Source organism: Capronia epimyces (assembly GCF_000585565.1).
Source record: "Capronia epimyces CBS 606.96 chromosome Unknown aczIQ-supercont1.7, whole genome shotgun sequence".
Classification (NCBI taxonomy): Eukaryota; Fungi; Ascomycota; class Eurotiomycetes; order Chaetothyriales; family Herpotrichiellaceae; genus Capronia; species Capronia epimyces.
This window is the reverse complement of record NW_006912910.1, coordinates 1,038,054-1,052,756: the sequence shown is the minus strand read 5'-3', so window position 1 is coordinate 1,052,756 and position 14,703 is coordinate 1,038,054. Positions and strand designations below refer to the sequence as shown.

The 14,703-nt window shown below is 54.0% G+C and overlaps 5 protein-coding genes across 5 annotated transcripts; 2 read left to right on the top strand and 3 right to left on the bottom strand.

The window, feature by feature from the left end:
• Window positions 1–2,129: 2,129 nt before the first annotated feature.
• Window positions 2,130–4,043, top strand: A1O3_08176 (uncharacterized protein; the record flags this gene model as incomplete). The annotated part of the gene is made up of 1 exon (XM_007738275.1): window positions 2,130–4,043. One exon carries the CDS (start codon window positions 2,130–2,132, stop codon window positions 4,041–4,043), a length of 1,914 nt encoding a protein of 637 aa, XP_007736465.1.
• Window positions 4,044–5,239: 1,196 nt separating this feature from the next.
• On the bottom strand, window positions 5,240–6,037 carry A1O3_08175 (uncharacterized protein; the record flags this gene model as incomplete). Its single annotated transcript, XM_007738274.1, has 1 exon — window positions 5,240–6,037. One exon carries the CDS (start codon window positions 6,035–6,037, stop codon window positions 5,240–5,242), a length of 798 nt encoding a protein of 265 aa, XP_007736464.1.
• Window positions 6,038–6,496: 459 nt separating this feature from the next.
• On the bottom strand, window positions 6,497–7,282 carry A1O3_08174 (uncharacterized protein; the record flags this gene model as incomplete). The annotated part of the gene is made up of 1 exon (XM_007738273.1): window positions 6,497–7,282. The coding sequence occupies one exon, from the start codon at window positions 7,280–7,282 to the stop codon at window positions 6,497–6,499; it is 786 nt and encodes a 261-aa protein (XP_007736463.1).
• A 234-nt stretch (window positions 7,283–7,516) lies between these two features.
• A1O3_08173 (uncharacterized protein) lies at window positions 7,517–8,908 on the bottom strand (the record flags this gene model as incomplete). Its single annotated transcript, XM_007738272.1, has 1 exon — window positions 7,517–8,908. One exon carries the CDS (start codon window positions 8,906–8,908, stop codon window positions 7,517–7,519), a length of 1,392 nt encoding a protein of 463 aa, XP_007736462.1.
• A 2,212-nt stretch (window positions 8,909–11,120) lies between these two features.
• Window positions 11,121–13,862, top strand: A1O3_08172 (STE/STE20/PAKA protein kinase; the record flags this gene model as incomplete). Its single annotated transcript, XM_007738271.1, has 2 exons — window positions 11,121–13,392; window positions 13,450–13,862. The coding sequence occupies 2 exons, from the start codon at window positions 11,121–11,123 to the stop codon at window positions 13,860–13,862; spliced, it is 2,685 nt and encodes an 894-aa protein (XP_007736461.1).
• Window positions 13,863–14,703: the final 841 nt, after the last annotated feature.

Below are 14,703 nucleotides of genomic sequence, written 5' to 3'. Positions count from 1 at the left end.
CTCTCTCTCTCTCTCTCTCTCTCTCTCTCTCTCTCTCTCTCTCTCTCTCTCTCTTTCTCTCTGTCTTTGTCGCGGATGCATTCGAGGTCAAAGTTCATTGGAATGTGCCGGATCTGGGTTAGCCACGGTGCGGAGGACCCATTCGAGGGAATGCACTGCACTCGGCCCCGTCTCGGTGGGCTCGAGGCTCGAGAGGAACAGGTCGAACATTCTTTGTGCTGAAAACGGTAGCCTGTTCTGCGAACGGAAACGGCGGCTCCAAACAAGCAGCATGCTCGTATTCCTTGTGGTATTGTTACACCTTCCTGCCGTGGGCATGAGAGGTGACATCCAACTAAAAATACCACTTCTTCTTCTTCTTTCCCCTTTCTCTTTCTCTCGATCACGTCTGACGGCGAGGTTGGGCCAGCAAAAACCACCGTTCCAAAATAATCGAAGATTACGTCTATGCTGCGTTACTCGTCGAGCCATTTGTGTATAACCGACTGAACCTGGCGGCTATCACGTCGTCGGCGAGGAGGCCTCAAATCAGTCATGTGTGTCACTGCCCACTGGTTTATACACTGGTTTATACACTTGTTTTGAGCACTGCCTGTTTCGGTAAGATCCTAATGCAAGTAAAATGAAAAATTACGCTATTCGACTAGTCCCCGGTTATATCTCAACTTCTCGGAAAACCTTCTCAGGATAAGACCGTACCAGTATCACGGTGCAGTGCAGCGCAGTGCAGTCAGTGGTGAACGGCCAAACTGTAGTTCGAGGTTGCGTGACAGCCCATTGAACCGAGTACGGATACTATCAACACACCGAAGACTCTTCGCAGCCCTCGACCGCAGCCTCGAGTTGCTCTACTTCCAAGCTCAATGGATGCCTAAGCCTCCAGCTGCTGATATCGTTGCAGAAAGGTACCCAATCTCACAAGAAATGGTCTCCTCCCTATGACACCTCCGACAAGCCTCGTACCGTCCAAAAATGCGTTGCGAGCCCTTCGCCACTTAGCTCTATCTACCCCGTCCATTTTGGTCGGTACCGTAGGGAGCATCTGCGGCGTCGCCGCGTTAGACTACGAAACACGCCGCCGAGTTCGCGTAGCCGAAAAAATCGTCGAAACGAAGCGAATCCTAAGATCTGTGTCGAGCGGAAGAGGGACCGCACATCTCAACGCCCGTTTCGAAGCTGCGGAACGAGGGGAAGACTTCTCTCTGCGGTCAAGAAGCCCTAGGAAAAGGAGGAGAGAGCATGGATCCAGGTCTCTGTCGACCGCTGTTGTGCCTGACAACTTGGATGACAGCTCCGAGTCAAGACCACCTGAGACTGTCAAACCCTTCATCAGTCTACCTGGTCATGGGTACGAATCTGGGTCAGGACCGGATGTCGGCTCGGCCGGATCTGATACTCCGGCAGTCAAATGGTCGCGGAACAAGCCCTTTAGAAAGATTCTCTCTATGGCCCACAAAGAAGAAAATACAACACCCCTTGAAAGTGTTCAAAACCGTCCGGCCTCACTGTACCAATCCCAAACGGATATTTTCCCAGGCTGTGTTGAAAGGTGGTTGACTCAAGGCACAACGGAAAATGGGGACACCGATTTGGATACTGGCCTTGATTACCCCAGGTCTGATATAAACCCTAGAGGAACTCCGGCAAAACAAGACCTCCCTTCCGGTGAGGTACGGTTGGCTGGGGCCGCCAATCAGTCGCGGACACATGGCCATGGGTTGCGCTGGACACCTCTGCCCTATGCCTCACCAGCGGTTGCTCATACACAGCTTCCCGTGGGAGGCTGCTACCACCAAATAGGGCCGAGCTGTTTCGAGCTCAGCAGATATATATCTAAGGCTAAAAGGAAGATGCCCGATGAACAATCGTCCTGCTTTTCAATTCCGCATCACTTGGTTACGTGTGATGCCGACGAATCAATGGAACAAGCCCTGAGGGAGCATCTCGATTCTGCGAAGGGAGCCCGACTACCTAACCCACACTCGTCTTGCCCCTTTTTCCCGTTTCAGGCGGTGGATCGCGCAACTCAAGCGGTGGATCCGGATACACTGTTGATGTTGATGGATTTTATCCATCCAACAACACGACAGACGAGCAAGCCGACTCAATTTCGCAGATGGACCGCTGTTATGAGACACTACATCCAGCAAGATCGATCACCAGACTGGCTTGTCGCAGAAGCTGTGTTCTGTGCGGGTCGCGGTCTTTTCAAGGACGCCGATGTACTAAGTCAGCCCCTTTTCGACCTCCTGCGACATCTACTCTCTACCGAACCAAACGGTGAGCGAGCTCGAAAGATTCTCTTCCCTTCTCAACCCCTGGGCCAGAAAAACAGCGCGGTCGAACAGAGTGCAATGGACAATTATTTTGGATTGGCCGTGAAGTATCTGACCTTATTTTGTGAGCACACTGAGGACCATTCCGCCTGTGTTCAAGAGATGGCAAAAATCATCGATATTGCAAGGCGCAGCGGGTACGAGCCTAGCGAGAAGTTTGCCATGCCTATTCTCCAAGCGGTGGTCCGCACAGGCAACATCGAGGCAGCGCGTTCCGTGCTGCACATGCTCGATTCAATGTATGAGCTGCGCGAGATGCAACGTCTCCGGGGCGAATATGCTGTTTGGAACGCGGCCACCGGGAATTGGGAAGAGGCACAATGGATTCTGGATCAATTGCAGGAGACTGGCTATTCCCGACACCAACCTGAACAGTACGCCACCATATTTCATCGGATGTTAATGCACTATTCCTCTAAGAATCCTGCACATCGAACCTTTGGCTTTGCAGTCAATGCAATCAAGTATACAGGCTTGATCCCGATTGGGCGAATATCAAGAACAATCGTACGCGCATGCATTAGGGACAGTCGTTACGACTTGGTCCTCGAGTGGACCCGCCTTGTCAGCGAAGCTTTTCCGAGATTGACATCGAGCTTCACGACTGCTAGTGGTGCCTGGCAGCTTGCCCATGCCTTACAGAGCGCCGGTGCCAGCTGTAGGGACATTGCGGATACATGCCGGGCGATTGCCCACGGATGTTACGACGACCCGTTCCCCCACTACCTCAGACCTTTACTGGCGGACCTGGTAAAGCTGGACCTCAGTCAACGCCTGAACGCAGCCTCTGCTTTACCGTCAGAAGTACTTCTTTCTCGTGACGGAATCCCTTTGATGAGCATGAACCAGCTTCTCGAAGAAGCTCGACATTTCTGTACCTTGCCGAGGGCGGTAGACAATGAAGCAGCGACAATCGACAAGCTAAAGCGCGATATTGCTGTCCAACTCGATGCAGTTGACGAGTTGACCAGGGTTTTGCGGGGTGACGTTTTCATGCCTGACGTGGCCGATCCCACGGACAATGAAACTCCCGAGCCTGTGACGATCCGACGCAACCCGACTTCAGACACGAGGCAGCCGGCTCTGAATCCAGCTCTCCCGGACGTCTTCAAGCAAGACAAGTTGCCCGGGTATAAGGACTTATCCACGGCGGTCATTACCTATTATTCGACCCGAGCAAAGCAAGGGTTCCCAGTCGACCATTCGTTACTCGAGTACCTCATTGACAAGGTCGCGCTGGACAACCCGGCCGACGCGCTGAATCTCATCGAGCGGATCCATGAGAGCGAATATGTCCAAGGCGTCAGCGGCGTGCCGTTCGACAATCAGATCTTCGTCAAATGGCTCCAGGTGGTTGTGACGGTCGGGTCGGCCAAGGCAGCTTCCACGGTTTTGTGGGCGGTGGTGGACTCTTCCAGACACCTCACGTGGACGTTGAATTTCTCCTTCTGCATCAACCTGGTGACGCATCTCTCCATGGCGTATGTGAAGGGCAAGCAAAGAGTGGTGCTCACTCCCGAAATGTTCTACTTGGGAAGAAGGCTCTGGTGGACACGACAGAGGGTTCTGTCGCACGTGGAAGATGATTTCGAGTTTCCCAAATGGCAGCCGTGGGAGTTGGCTCTAAGAGATGTAGCATCGCGTCCAACAGACGGGCAACAGGAACAGAAACAGAATGTCGACGTTGCCTTTGAGGGCAGACGATGAACAAACAGCCCTTGACAAGCTGTAACAGAGCAGCATTTTTGTTCCATCATGTACAGATACAGATACAGATACAGATACAGATACAGAGTAATCGATACCGATATATGCTGCTCGATCTCTCCGCTGGACAGTGGCTCGCATGATGCCTAGCGCATGCCAGGTCCTAGTTTCTAGTTCCTAGTTTCTACGTTTCTACGTTCCAACTTGCCAGTGTGCCAGTGTGCCAGTGTGCCGTGTGCCAGTGTGCCAGTGTGCCAGTGTGCCAGTGTGCCAGTGTGCCAGTGTGCCAGTGTGCCAATGTTCCAATGTTCCCACCCCAAGCGTCCAGTGGACCAGGCAGGGGCAGGGAATCAATCTATCATATTCATCATGTTGTCTATCTCGTCTCGTCTGTCTCGTCTCGTTCCCTAGTTGTCACGGATGGGGATGCGGATGGGGCTGTCAACAAATATCGTAGGAATGTGGAATGTGGAATGTGGAATGTGGAGTGTGGAGTGTGTAGGAGGTTCAATTTGAATTTGTCTCTACTGTATCTACTATCTGGAAGTGAAACTCCATTGAATCGAATCAAAGGGCAATCTGATCCAAGTGCAATCTGATCATCACCCACTCACGAGAAACGTGGGTTGTCAGACGGTCCATGCCAACCTCTATTATGCAAGCTATGCATGCTATGCATGCTACCTTATTATCATGCTTGCCATGCTCGCCGTGCTCGCCATGCTCGTAATATCTCGTATCCATCGACTTTGCACCTCCGGTATTCATGTTCAGTAGTAGGAGCAGGAGCACTAGGTGTAGTCGTTGCAGGTTGCAGGTAGCAGGTAGCAGGTAGCAGGTAGCAGGTAGCAGGTAGCAGGTAGCAGGTAGCAGGTAGCAGGTAGCAGGTAGCAGGTAGCAGGTTGCAGGTAGCAGGTTGCAGGTAGCAGGTTGCAGGTAGCAGGGCAGAGGGCTGTCCTGTCCGACTGCCATGCCAGTCAACCAATGTATGCGATATTCGACCTGGTCTGCCTGGTATCTTCATCCCCTTTCCGTTGCATGTCGGCTCAGCATCATCAGATCAGGCCTAAGCCGACAGGACAGGACAGGCCCGGCTGAGGGAAGGCCTAGGACCTAGTACCCAGGACCTAGTACCTAGTACCTAGTATCTAGTCCCTAGTACATAGTCCCTAGTCCTAGTCCCTAGTATCTAGTCCCTAGTACCTCTCGTCTGCGGCAATATCAAACCGGCCTCCCCCAGCATACCAGGCGGCCATGATCAAATCACACAGGTCTTTGGCCTCGACGTCCTTCAAGGGCAGATGATGACCGCCGTCGTACTGCATGGAGAAGCAATGGTCGCTGTCGAACAGCTTGACGAGAGCGGCACAGCCATCCCTGACGTGGTCATCGCGGCCCCAAGCATGCACGGTCGGCACGGTCGGGAGAAGGGCGTAATCGGCCGGGTCGACGTGCTCGGAGAGGGCGATGGGCGGGTACGGGCCGCCCAACATGACGCCGAACGCAAAGTTCCATTGACTCCGGCCGAGGTCGCGCTCCTCGATCTTCTGCCGCAGCAACAGGCCAGCCGCCAGCCGCGCGCCCTGGCTGAAGCCCAGCACGGCCTTGAACGAGTCGACTCCGCCGTTGGCCTCCATGACTCGCCGCAACGCCTCGTCCACCGCGGCCGCTTCGTCGCCAGGCGTCGCTTCCACCTCGCTCTCGCCCGCCACGAACCGCCGGCTCACCCAGCGGTAGAAGGGCGCGCACGACGCGAACACCGGCAGCATCCCGAACCCGGGCGTGCCCTCGATCTCCGCCTCGGCGAACACGAATCGGAACTGTTTCTCCAGCGTCCAAATCAACCGTCGTGCCTGGATCTTGAATACCGTCGCGTTCGACCCGCCGCCGTGCAGGCAGAGGATCGCCGGCAATAGCGCCCCGCTGCTGTCGTGCGTCGGCCGTGTCGACCGGGGTACCGTCGCTGTCGAGGTTGACTTCGACGTTGATGTCATGGCTGATGGGCCTGATGCAATGGCAGTGGGAGCGACAAGTTTTGACCCGACCCCGACCCTGCCGAAACAGCAATTAATTTGGCTGAGAAATGAACATGAATCGTAGGGGGGAAGAGAGGGAGAGAGAGAGAGAGAGAGAAAGCTGAGAATCAGCAGTGGAAGGCTTAGGCCTCCTAAGCCTTAGCCAGCGCCCACGTGATCGACTGGCTGCGCCGACCGACAAGGCTCCCACCATCCGGTAGTCTGTACTCCGTACTCCGTAGATGCAAGTACGGATATACGAACGAAGAACGAGGTGGTCTGTTAGGTACCTAGTAGGCATCCGTACTCTACTCTACTCCATATACTACTATGGGATGTCTGAGAAACAGAACGATTAATGGTTCTGACCACGGACCAGGACTCGCCTCCTTCTTCTCATATTGCCTTCCCTGCAGCTGGTCCCTCTCTGCCACTCCATCACATCAAGAAAGTGCCACTGTTTGAGTGCACCACGACACCAGTCGCATTGGCGTCCTTGAGGCAGTACAGGTATGCCTCGGCCAAATCCTCGGGCTGTCCAACCTTTCCCGTCGGAATCATGCTCTCGTGCTCGGCGAAGAAAGCCCTTTTGCCATCCTCGTCCATTCCGATCCCGTGCCACATATCCGTCTCGACAACTCCGGGGGCGACCACGTTGACCCTGATGGGTGCTAAATCATAAGCCAGTTGTCTACCAAGGCCGTTGAGCCCGGCGCCCATGAGGGCCAGCATAGACCATCCACCCGCAATCGGTTTCTCGCAGATGGAGCCGCCGGTCAGAACGATTGACGAACGCCGATCCTTCTTCATGTACCTGGTTCCGACCTTGACCACAAGAATGGCTGCAATGGTCCGGACTTGATTGCATTTCTGCCATGTTTCCAAGGTCACGTCGTCCAATGGAACCATGGGCAACCGATCACCCGCCATGTAGACAATGTGGTCCACGTTCCCAACCCTGTCGAAGAGTACCTCGATGTTGGATTCGACACTGGGACTGGCCAGATCACACACATGGCCCGAGACTCTGTCTTCCGCGTTGGGGTGGTCCTTGACCAATGCTGCGCAGATGTCTTTGACTTTGGCCGCGCGTGAAGAAGACAGAACGACGGTTGCGCCGAACTCGAGAAGGGCTTGGGCAACGCTGAGGCCTACGCCGCCAGTTCCACCCACTAGGAGGACGCGTTGGCCGGCAAGTTTGTTGGTGAATCGCGTGGGAGACATGATTTCAATGGGTGCGATCTGTACGAAGATGTCTTGAGGAGGGCACAAGGTTCAATGTAAGGTCAGTCTCGCAATGCCTGGGAAGGTGCGCCATGGGAGAGGGTAAGATGTCCCGACGCCCATCCATGGCAAGTGTGTGGGGAGGGGTTGGACGCTGAACTTCATTGGCATTTTCACCACCAAAGCTTCTCATCAGTTGGGTCTATTCACTCCAAGAACTGCTCGCATCCCTTTTCAAGCAATGTCTGCTTGAAACACCAGTGCGATGCCATCGTCGCCAGCCGTGACAATCCTCGAACCCCCACCCCCTTGCACAAAGCCCAAGATGCCTCCGCCTTCGCCTTCGCCTCTGTGCCCTCTCCATTCTTGTAAGAATCCCTGTCCCGCTGCAGTCGTTCCGCCGCGGACATCCCACCGTCTCACGACCCCGTCCATACCTACGCTGGTCAGAAGCCAACCTCCGCGCTGTGGGTTGCGCACGAAATCGACCTTTACCACTGCATAGTCTTCGTGCGCTTCTTTAATATGTCGCCGAAGGGCAAATCGGTGAGCCGTGTCAAACAACGCTATCGAACCGTCGACGCTGCCTGCCGCCAGGATGTTGAGCGGGGGTGAGGAGAATGAGAGGGTTTCGACCCCGTCGGCTTGTGCCTGTAACGCGGCTAGGAGCTGGCCTGCAGATGAGGCGGGTTGCCGAGACGCACCCGCGCCCTTTGCGTTCTTTTTTGATTGATCGGCCGGCTGGGGGAGACCGACTACTCTGATATGGCCGCCTGCGCCGCCGACGGCGACAAGAGACGATGTGCACGCCACGCTGTAAAGTCCACCTTCGACCTCGAAGCGTGCATCCCCGGCCGTGCAGGTCACCACTGCTTGGCCGGTCACAAATACGTCCCAGACGTATAAACTCCCATCTTCAGATACGGTGGCCAATAGATTTCCATCCGGTGTCCACGCGCCCGCTGTGCAGGAGGCAGTGTGTAAGTAGTACGCTTGGACGATAGTCAAGGGGCTCCCCTGGTCGTCAGCATTGATCTGATACACCCAGACAGAGCCGTCGTTGGCACCCAGTGCAACGACATTTTCGTGTTCGGGATTGGGCGACGCGGCCACCCAGTTGATTTCCTGCACCTCGGACGCCTCTGCGAGATATGTCCATCTCTTCCCGGACCCGTCGTCGTTCTTCCACGCCCGTAACTTTCCGTCCAGGCCGGCCGTCACAACGTACTTGCCTTGCGGCAGTGTGAACGTTGAGGCGTTGACGGAGTCGGTGTGTCCGTCAAGTTTCTGTAGCGGCGCCAGGCTCTGCCGCTCACCGCCTGGAGCGGAGATTGCTTGCGGCACGGAGGCGTCGAAAATATATGCCACATCATCGCCGCCTCCGGTGATTATGATAGACGGTTTGGTTGGGTGTTGTGCTATGCAGAAGATGCTGTCGGTATGAGCATCAAAGTGCGCGACCGAGTCATTTTGTAACTGGATCTCCTCCTCTTCGTCAAGGTCATCGAAGTCTTCATCCATCGGCTGGTCATCGTCTTTAGCGATTTCTTCGGCGGCATCATCTGCGTCAAGAAGGTCGCCCTCTTCTAGACCATCGGGGAGATGGGGGGGTTCGGATGTGGACATGGTGGGTGGTTGAGGTGGAAATTTTCACTGAGAGACCAGCGTGGAGGGCGAGTGGCAGTAATGGGAAGTGGTAGGGCTTGGATTTATAGCAAAAGGACGTGTATATAGTAGTAATCGCATTTAGACTGCGTCTTACAGCCAAAACGGCTTAGAAATTATTTTGCCCTCAAAGAGCCTGAAGGTCCAGCTACGATGACATCATTGGTCGAGAATTCGAGCCTCGTCACTGTATTCTCAGCCTTGTCGGACAGGCTAACATACTACCTAGTAGGAGTCCTCACCTCGATGTTTCCTCTGATCGTGTCATCTATCAGCATACTACAGACCCTATGTGCATGGAGTGCAAAGTGGTATGTCACAATAGCTGCTCTGGGTCTGAATTGTTGCAGAGAACTTAACATGCCCGGAACACCACCCCTGACGCCTTGACCTCCATGCCTCATCGCCACGAACTGCGCCTCAACTGAAAGATGTATGCCTTCTTGACCAGGCCGGTTACAGATGTTGACTATGTTCACCCATCTTTACAGGGCGCTGTCGAGAGCTGTCATGTGATCCCTACGACCATTGTGCCATGTGCCTGACCGCCTGCTCCGCGAGGATGGATGCAACACAGGGAAAACCTTGATGGCCAATGCTCAGGATAGAAAACACAAGAACCCAGCAGAATGAATACTCGAGTGGTTGTGACAGCTGCCGGTATTGACTTCACCCCTGTCGGATGGTTGGGAACGGACCGCAGGCTCGTCACTATTCGTTCCGCAGCTGGAGGATCGTTACCACAACAGGAATTTAATGCCTACCGGTGCATCCGACGTGATATCGGTTACGATGGAGGAGGCCATTTTGGGTCCAGTTAGACTGAAAGAGTTGCTGGAGATATATCAAACCTTCCGGGGTCACACAGATGGTGCCCATCCACGAGCCGAAGGGCGGCTATCGGACTGGCGAAACAGCCTAATAATCAGAGCGTCCCGGTGAGCATTGAGCACAGTCGAGTTCTAGAAGAGAAGAAGCGGCCTAAAGGGCGCAAAGATAAAGATGATTTGTCGCTTCGGTTAGGGATGTATGCAGCAATTCAAAATCCAGGGGCGATTGAGGCGTCACTAGCTGATCGCCTCGGCGGATTTCCAACGCCTCCTGCGAGTGTTTCAGATGAGCGAGGGCTGAAGTCAGGATCAGAGGAACAACGGCTGACAGTCGACTGACAAAGTATCCGTACTGTAAGGGCCCCTGTTAGGGGGACCTGGGCCAGGAAAGCCAGTGATGTTCGGGGGGTGTGCCAGCCATAGAAATTGATCCAGGCCGCAACAAGGGCTTAAAAAAGCCCCCATTGTTGCTATCCCTCCTATCCCATTCATCCACCAGCCGTCACCTAGCCGTCGCCCTTTAGCCGCCCGCAGCCAACCAACGGCAATGCGCATGGGTGGTTGACTACGACAAGTACCCATCCCAGTACCAGTACCAGTCCAGCACCACCACCAGCACCACCTCGCCCTCCATCTCACATCTCCATCCAAGCGGTCTCACAGTACTAGTAGTACCGGAGAAGCACCACTGCAAAGTACTCAGCACGTTGCTCTACTACCTCAACCTGCTAGGATCACACTGCTCCGTTGTCTCAGCCTGATTAGGTTCATTCGCTGTGCCGCACCCTATTCCTCACCACAGCCCTTGTCCACAACTCACTCTGTCTATCGCCAGAGACTCGATTGACACGGTTTGACACGTCTGCTCTGCTCTGCTCTACGCTGCTGTGCTGCGCTGCTCTCTCAGACAGGGACTCTCACTCTCTTCACTTTCACCGCCGACACACCACCAGTCACAAATCCGCGTGCGGACCGATCGATTGACAAACTGCACGCTTTTTCAATCATCCCGTGAAATCGAAATCGTGCACGAGATTTCATACGTGTACCATCGACTTGTTTATCTCACTCTTCTTACAACTGATCACCGCCGCCGCACGCATGCTGTCCTGGCTCGTCTTGGTTCCGCCGACAGTCTCTCTTCGCTGAGCACAGGTTCTGCTCCCACTCCACCTCCCCCTCGACGCTCAACATCACATCCCTCGTTGAACGTACACCACGTTCCTCTGCACGAGATTAAGACATGGCCTCAAGCCAGGAAAATGGGTGAGTATTGATTGTTATTGCTGCCGATCTCTAAATCTACCCACGCATTTCCTCTCAGTCTCGACCGATCTATCATCATGTGCAATGTACGGGTGCTGACTGCATCCAGCTTCTATGGCGCAGGTCAATTCATGAATCCAGGTCCCGCTCCCCGTCCTCCTACCGATCGACCTCGACACATCGACCTGCAACGATCCAATACCTCTCTATCGACTGCTACCTTTGAATCCATGTCAATGGGTGCCCCCTCCTCCCCTGCGCTCAGTACACCCAGTGGGCCGTATTTCTCCAACGGTAGTTCTTTGTCACTGGTAGGAGCCGGGAAATCTTCAGCGTCCATTACAATCATCAAAGAGGGCTATGTGCGCTGCAAAGAAGACAGGCTTCTGTCACAGTGGAACCAACGATACCTAATTCTCCGAGAATTTAGATTGGACTTCCTCAAGAATGAAAATGGGAAGGTGATGCAGACCATCCAACTGAACACGATTACCGGTGTAACACGCTCGGAGGATACTCGAATGGCGTTCGAAATCACCCGAGTTACCAACCCCAAAGAAGCGAACGGAAAGATCATCATGAGCCGCGATATGCCCACCCGGACTATCACCTGTGAAGTCCACAATGACGACGAAATCTACGATTGGATTGACAAGATCTACGAAAGATGTCCGGGCATGGGGGGCGTTAGTAACCCGACGAATTTCAGTCATCGCATCCATGTTGGCTTTGACCCGCAGACTGGCGGCTTTACTGGGTTACCTCAAGAGTGGGAGAAACTTTTGAACAACTCGGCCATCACGAGAGACGATTACAAGAAAAACCCGCAGGCGGTCATCGAAGTCCTCCAATTTGTTTCTGACCAGAAGATGCGAGAGCAACATCCAGAAATGTACACACCCGGCATGGTCACTCCCCCAGCATCACAATCCAACAAGCAACTTGGCTACCCTACCGGTGTTAACAGTGTTGCTCCTCCAAGACCAGCGCCGCCCACGGATGCTCAGCGCTATAATGCTAATCAATTCATGAGCAAATACCAGGACGGCCAGGCACGGTCGGGTACACCGCCTCTGAAGCCTCAATTGCAACGAGCGCAGACTGATAAAGGAGCCTATGACATGGAAGCCGATGCCGCACGGATTAAAGAGATTGCCATGCAAGAACAGAAACGCCGCCAGCTGGAAGCCGAGACCAAGCGAGCACGGGACTTGGAAAAACAGCGGGAGCAGGAGCGGGAGGAAGCGGAGCGGACTCGTCGAGAACAAGAAGCATACAATGCATCCTTGCCCAAGACTCGGCCCCCGTTGGCTCAACAAGAGGTTGGCGGTTTTTCAGGTGGTTCTGATCGTACGCCGAACAGACAAGACCCTCGATACAATCCTGCAAGAGCTGCCCCAAGTGCTCCTCAGCAATCACCTTCAGCTGCTCTCCGACAACAGCCTATTGCACAGCGACCAGCCCCTTCTGCACCTACTACCAGCAACTCCCAAAAATCCATTCCTCAATCTTCCTCGGCCGGCCAAAGTTCTCTACGATCACCAGAAAGTAGAGAGCGAGATCGACAACCTTCCCCGAACGCTCGGTACCAACCAGAAAGGGAAGCGCCACGCAAAGATGCCGCCCTAAAGCAGCAAGCCAACGGCGCCAATGGACAGGCGCCAGGTCGCTCGCCAGGATCTGTACAGCAACCAAAGCCTCTGAACGTTGCAAAGCAACAGCAAACCAAGCCTGGCGCTGACCCACGCAAAGATGCTGAGATTGCACTGTCCGCGAAGAAGCCGGTTGAGGAACGAGCAAAGGAGGTTCGCATGTCCAGTATGAGCGAGAGCGAAGTTATGGCCAAGCTTAAGCAGGTTGTTTCTAAAGACAACCCCATGGACTCGTATAGCAAGCAGAAAAAGATCGGCCAAGGGGCCTCTGGTTCGGTCTACGTCGCCAGGGTGAAGGAAAGCGCGCCTTCCCCCGTGGCACGGGAAATCTACCGTACACATGGCCCCAAAGGTCAGGTTGCCATTAAACAGATGGATCTTCGAAATCAGCCACGCAAGGAGCTCATTGTCAACGAAATCATTGTCATGAAAGATTCGAAACACCCCAATATCGTCAACTTCCTCGATTCCTTCCTGCAAGAGCAGAACAACGAGCTCTGGGTGGTGATGGAATTCATGGAGGGTGGTGCACTCACAGATATCATCGACAACAACCCGGTGATCACAGAAGATCAGATTGCCACCATCTGCTTTGAAACCTGCAAAGGCCTTGCTCATCTACATTCCCAGGACATCATCCACAGAGATATCAAGAGTGACAATGTGTTGCTCGACCGCGTGGGGAATGTCAAGATCAGTAAGTAGCTTTAGACGTCCGAAGTCATAGTTTTGCCTGCTAACCTACAATCTACAGCTGATTTCGGATTTTGTGCTAAGCTCACCGAATCAAAGAGCAAGCGCGCAACAATGGTCGGCACACCCTACTGGATGGCGCCGGAGGTTGTGAAGCAGAAAGAATATGGCCCCAAGGTTGACATCTGGTCACTTGGTATTATGGCCATCGAGATGATCGAATCCGAGCCACCATATCTGAATGAGGAACCACTGAAGGCACTCTTCCTGATTGCAACCAACGGCACTCCTCGACTGAAGAATCCCAACAAGCTTTCCCGAGAGCTCAAAGCGTTCTTGAGCGTTTGTCTGTGTGTCGATGTTAGAAGCCGCGCCAGCGCAGACGAACTATTACGGAACGACTTCATGCGAATGGGATGCAGTCTTGCCAGTCTAAGCGAACTGCTCAAGTGGCGGGAAAAGGGCCGACAATGAGTATTCCGTCATCAGGATGGAGTTGGCGTGGACGACCATGGCCTTGTTTTTCTCCCCCCTCAGTGTTGGGATGGCGAGATGATCCGAGTGTCAAGGGGCGCTGTTCTGGCGCTTGTACGCGCTGCTGGCCATCCATCAGATTGGATATGTGATGGACTCGATACAGAGCTACAAGATCCAGGACTGGCCGATAGTAAAAAAAAGAAAAGGGAAACAAATGGATGACGAGGTAGCAGGAGATTTCAACGAAGCGGCGCTGAACAGGGAAAGCTGCCGAGTGAGCGGCTTTCGAGAATCGAGTGACACAAGTGGCCCATAGCATCGGGCAAGGGAAGATGCCATGCCGGACTTGAGCAGTTCAGTGCTTCGGGGTCCAGAAGAAGAGCTGCAACCATCACCCACGAAATGACGGCGAATTCAGGAGCTGGAATGGAAGCGGGCAAGGCGCACAAGACGAAGATCTTCTTGTTGTTGTTCGTCTTCTTCTACGCTGATGATTGATGGGAAACGCTGATTGATCTTCCAAATGCATGCGTGCGAGACCTGATATGCGAAAATTTTCTTGCTTGTGCAATGCTGTCCCGTCCTGTTCTGGCTATCGGCCACTGGCCACTCTTTCACCAACCCGTAGATCGTCTGTGTCTGTGTCTGTGTCGCGTTGCGCTGAATTGAATGCCCGCGTCAGCCATGCTACATACAGTATATCAGGTAATAGAGCCTCTGTGGTCCTATCTTTCGCAGCCGCGATCCCAGGCCCTGCAGGGACTTGGTGAGGGCGCCTACAGTAAGGCCAGCTTCGAACCGGTAGAAAATGAAGCAGCAAGTTGCCGGTTGCGGGTTG